The 5,730-nt window shown below is 35.4% G+C and overlaps 1 protein-coding gene and 1 pseudogene across 1 annotated transcript; both read right to left on the bottom strand.

Moving 5' to 3' along the window:
• Window positions 1–293: 293 nt before the first annotated feature.
• Window positions 294–1,032, bottom strand: LOC139494383 (zinc finger protein 596-like). The gene is made up of 2 exons (XM_071282546.1): window positions 801–1,032; window positions 294–433 (listed from the first exon to the last, which is right to left on the bottom strand). The coding sequence occupies exons 1-2, from the start codon at window positions 1,030–1,032 to the stop codon at window positions 294–296; spliced, it is 372 nt and encodes a 123-aa protein (XP_071138647.1).
• On the bottom strand, window positions 635–2,563 carry LOC139495825 (zinc finger protein 227-like; annotated as a pseudogene).
• Window positions 2,564–5,730: the final 3,167 nt, after the last annotated feature.

A 5,730-nucleotide genomic window follows, 5' to 3' on the forward strand; every position in this document is an offset into this window, starting at 1 on the left:
AAACATTTACTTCCAACATCATAGTATGTGTTATCATGTGTCTCTGCACATTTCTAATATTACTAAAACATTTACTTCCAACATCACAGTATGTGTTATCATGTGTCTCGGTACATTTCTAATATTACTAAAACATTTACTTCCAACATCACAGTATGTGTTATCATGTGTCTCTGTGCATTTCTAATATAACTAAAACATTTACTTCCAACATCACAGTATATGTTATCATGTGTCTCTGTACATTTCTAATATTACTAAAACATTTACTTCCAACATCACAGTATATGTTATCATGTGTCTCTGTGCATTTCTAATATTACTAAAACATTTACTTCCAACATCACAGTATGTGTTCTCATGTGTCTCTGTACATTTCTAATATAACTAAAACATTTACTTCCAACATCACAGTATGTGTTATCATGTGTCTCTGCACATTATTAACATTACTAAAACATTTACTTCCAACATCACAGTATGTGTTATCATGTGTCTCTGTACATTTCTAATATTACTAAGACTTTTACCAATAACATCACAATAATGAGATTTATCGACTGTATGTGTTCTCATGTGAAACTGTTAACTACCTAGGATGAGTAACTCATTTACCGCATATATCACAAATATAAGGTGTATCAGCTATATCTATATTTTCATAATATGTTTCTGCAAATAAATAAAATTCATACATTCTTTTCCATGTATACGTCACTGATCTTACCATAGGTACAAAAAAAATGTATGTGTTCTCATGTTAATCTGTAAATTACTAAGTGTGCTAAACCCTTACTCACTTGCATCGCCGATATGAGGTGCATCGTCTGTATGTGTTCTCATGTGAACCTTTAAAATACCAAGCTTAATAAACTTTTTAACGCATACATCATTGCCATTTTCAACTTTATCACCAATATGAGATTTATCTCCACTATGTGTTTTTGTGTGATTCTGTAAATGATCAAGCCGACTAAATCCTTTATCGCATACACCAAATTTATGAGGGTAATCACAGGTATGTGTTCTCATGTGAGGACTTAACTTTTACCACATGCGTCACAGTCATGAGGTTTATCGTCCGTATGTATTCTCATGTGTGTATGTAAACTATGAATAAGCGTTTGACCACATACACTGCAGTCATGAGGTTAATCGTCCGTATGTGTTTTCGGGTGATTCTGTAAACTACCCAGCTGACTAAAGTATTTACCACATACGACACAGTACTAAGGTTAATAACCTGTATGTGTTCTTTCGTGTCTCTGTAAATACAAATATTTATTAAAGCCTCTACCACATACATCACAAGCATAATGCTTATCTTCCGTATGTGTTTTCCGGTGAGTCTTTAGACTACCAACCCGACTGAAGCCTTTACCACATGCATAGCATTTATAAGGTTTATCACCTGTATGTGTTTTTATGTGATTTTTTAAACTACAAGGCTGACTGAATCCTTTACCGCATACACCACATTCATGAGGTTTTTCACCCGTATGTATCCTCGTGTGAATCTTTAAATAAGGACGCTGACTATAAAACCTTTACCGCATATACCACAGGCATGAGGTTTATCACCTGTGTGTGTTCTCATGTGATTCTTTAAACCACCCGACTGACTAAACCTTTTACCACATACATCACAGACGTGAGGTTTATCACCTGTGTGTATTCTCCTGTGAGTCTGTAAATTACCAAGCTTATTAAAACCCTTACCACATACTCCACAGTAGTGAGGTTTTTCACCTGTATGTATTCTCATGTGAATCTGTAATTCAGGACGCCGACTAAAACCTTTATCGCATACACCACAGCAATGAGGTTTTTCACCTGTATGTATTCTCATGTGAATGTTTAAATAAGGACGCTGACTAAAATCTTTACCACATATACCGCAGGCATAAGGTTTATCGTCCGTATGTGTTCTCATGTGAGTCTTTAAACTACCCGACTGACTAAACCCTTTACAACATACACCACAGTCATAAGGTTTTTCACCTGTATGTATTCTCTTGTGAGTATTTAAACTACCAAGCCGACTAAACCCTTTACCACATACACCACACTCATGAGGTCTTTCACCGGTATGTGTTCTCTTGTGAGTATTTAAATTACCAAGCTGATTAAACCCTTTACCACATACTCCACAGAAGTGAGGTTTTTCACCTGTATGTGTTCTCTTGTGAGTATTTAAACTACCAAGCCGACTAAACCCTTTACCACATACACCACACTCATGAGGTCTTTCACCGGTATGTATTCTTTTATGATTCTGTAAACTACCAGGCTGTCTAAACCCTTTTCCACATACACCACAGTCATGAGGTCTTTCACCGGTATGTATTCTCATGTGAATCTGTAAATAAGGACGCTGACTAAACCTTTTACCGCATACATCACAGACATGAGTTTTATCATGTGTATCGTATGTGTGTGTTGCCATGCCTTTTTGTTAATTACTGAATTAACTGAAACTTCAACAATTCACCAATTAATCCTCCAAGACATTCATCCTTTTAACATGTACAATAAGGTTCAACTCCAGTAATTGTGTCCTTGTTCAACTCTGCAATGAAAAGCAAGTATATTTAAGATTAAAATCTGTAGTAGACTGTGGGCACCTCTCTGTAAATCACCACTTACAATATATATATGTTGTTTTTAGTGTAACACACTTTATATTTATGTATCTGCATGTTATTTTTGGTGGAAGAAGACTTCAAGTCTTCTGAAGACCTATCGTGCCGACTTTAAAATCATTGAACCACCGTATGCTGCATCCGTTTCTGTGCATTACAATTTCATAACAACTTCCGACTCTTGACATTGATTTTTACACATGATTTTAAAGCATCTGAATCATTTAATTTGTAAATTAGGATAGAAAAACAATCACTATCGGAAATATGTACCCTTCTATTTATGTAAATTATTATATTTCATCTCATCTACATGAAAGTTGTTTGTTTACTTGTAACCGGATGTTTTTAATGCAGACATTTGTAGTACGCATGTGTGAATTTGGTATCGGGTCGACTCGCCCTGTTTACATGTTCGCCTTTGATCTGTTCGTCCTGATTTCTTTCAACCATATAGTACGTTCGCCGTGTTCATTCTCTTTACTCTTATCAAGGACGTTTTATAATACGTTCTTGCATTTATAAAAAAAATATTGATATTAAGGGTATCGTTAAAAATCAAAGCGCTGTAAGCGCTGAAGGCAGTTAACCAAAAACCAGGCAAACGTAATTATGTGCAGTAGCGGATCCAGAAATTTTTATAAGTGGGGGCCCACTGCCTGCCTAACAGGGGACCTGCTCCAGTCATGCTTCAGTGATTCCCTATATAATCAACCAAATGTTTTCTCAAAAATGGAAAGGGGGGGCACTGAAAAACCCTCTAAATCCGCCTCTGATGTGGCATTGAACATTCATATATATATATATATATATATTGTACATTTATGTTTATCTAATGAATTAATTATTAAGGCAAATAATTTATATATTTATGAGTCTGCAGTGGTACAAGTTCGCAATGATTGTAGTTGTTCTAGTTGGTAGTTAACGTTGGTTTTAGTTGACTGTTAGTAGTACGTGTTGACTTAGTACGAACAAGTAATAGTATGAATGGTTTCCCTGTAAAGAAAACTGAGTATGTGTTCTATAGTACAATAGTTATGCGACACAAATCAGACAAATGTTCACTACTACAAGGATCAAAGGTGAGGTCTGACTGACCTGCCCATAGTAAATGTAAATGATTTGTTATATTGTCCCATACATGAATATATATGGTTTAGCGGTGGGGATCTCGAGGGTTTTCAAGTTCTCAAACAGGAAGGGGTAGGGTGACCCCAGGGACTTCCCCTATATTTCATTTGATTTGTTATATTGTTCCATAGATGAATATATATGGTTTAGAGGTGGGGATCTCGAGGGTTTTCAAGTTCTCAAACAGGAAGGGATATATATAGGATGACCCCAGGGACTTCTCCAATATTTCATTTGATTTGTTATATTGTCCCATACATGTACATGAATATATATGGTTTAGGGGTGGGGATCTCATCGGTTTCCAAGTTCTCAAACAGGAGGGGGTAGGGGAACTCCCCCTATATTTCATTTAATTAGTTATATTGACACATACATGAATATATATTGTTTAGGGGTGGGGATCTCGAAATTTTCGTAAGTTCCCAAACAGGAAGGGGTGGGTCACCCCATGGACTCCCCTTATATTTCATTTGATTAGTTATATATATAGTCCCATACATGAATGTATATGGTTGAGAGGTCATCCGTTTCAAAGTTATCAAACAGGGGGGGGGGGGGGGGGGTAGAGTGACCAAAGGACGCCACCTATATATCATACGATTTGCCTACATTCAGGTAGTTATTTGTGAAAATAAAGTAAGAATCTTCCAGCTACTTTAACTGATCCTTCAAAATTGAGAAAAAAAAATACCCCTTCAAAATTGCAGTAATATGTTTACACTTTAAAAGCATCTTACATGCATTATCAACATTTATCACTGATAAAGAAAATTTAAACTGTGACCAGGAACATATATATTGTTAGATATACTGTTCCCAGCTGTCACATTGTATTGGATTTTGACATTAAAATTTGTTAAAAGTAATTTTGAGTTTCTGTTTAAAATATTTTCTGCTTTTTTTTTCTTTTACATATATCTTTTGGTTTTCAATTCTAGTGTTTATATTCATTTACCATGCATAGATGTATTTTGTCACCTGCCTGGATTCGCCAAAAACCCGGAATTACCCTTATCCGCTTCCGGAATCGGATCCGAAATTGTAATTGTCTTTTCACGGCAGCCGTTGTCATTGTGTTCCAATGTTGTTTTTGTCAGTCAGATACGATTTTACTCGTATTAACACATTTTTTGTCTGCGATTTTCTGTATATAGCTAGCTATTGAACAAAATTGACATCGCTGTCATGAATAATAATGATTAAAATAAGTTTTGAGATCGTTGATTTGGAGACTTTGGCGAAAAGGTTTGCAAAGCTATTTTTTATTTTCTTTCAAGTGGAACTGAGACTACTATAACTGTGATATAGTTGTCTCAGAGTGGAAGGCCCGTCGGGCGTGGCTAGTAACCAATTCGAAAGTGGAAGGTCGCGGACCTCGGACTAATTTGAACCCCTGCCTCCAAATTGAAAAGATACGAATTTCGTCTTCTAATTTGAAATTGCCGCCAACAGCATGAACAGTTGAACTTATTATATAATAGACTACTGACGTAGTTGTACTACGTATTGACGACAAACAATATTCCTACGACTTTTGCCATTTGGGAAATCATAACTACTTGTCTTAAAAGATTTTCGACGATTAAATATTTCGTACAATTGTTTTTTGACATCTTAGCCAAAAGCACAGGCGATAATAAACTACATAAGAATTCCTAATGAGCACTACTTCCTATGTGCAACTTCAAAACTTTTGGGAAAATCGACGACCATTTAACGTTTTTATGGTAATATTTTTTATATTCTAGAATAAAAAGTATTAAAAAAGTGTTTAATTAGTTATATATAACATAGTAGCCAGCTAGATAATAACAATGGCAAGTATTTCAGCATTTTTTTGGGTAGACCACAAATCTAGGGTGCTCGCATAATGCAGATTAACTGCATAAAAACCCTCTAAAACACGATTTAGTGAAAATCGTCTGTTCCTTATTTTGTTCCCAAGGTAAAA

The sequence above is a fragment of the Mytilus edulis genome, chromosome 11 (assembly GCF_963676685.1).
Source record: "Mytilus edulis chromosome 11, xbMytEdul2.2, whole genome shotgun sequence".
In the NCBI taxonomy this organism is placed as follows: Eukaryota; Metazoa; Mollusca; class Bivalvia; order Mytilida; family Mytilidae; genus Mytilus; species Mytilus edulis.

What these genes read in the sequence shown, in the direction of transcription:
- LOC139494383 (XM_071282546.1), bottom strand. Translation starts at nt 1,032, where the DNA reads ATGAGAACACATACCTGTGATTACCCTCATAAATTTGGTGTATGCGAT. An exon ending in ACCTCATATCGGCGATGCAA is followed by an intron (nt 434 to 800) that starts GTGAGTAAGGGT and finishes AATAATGTGCAG; the next exon opens with AGACACATGATAACACATAC.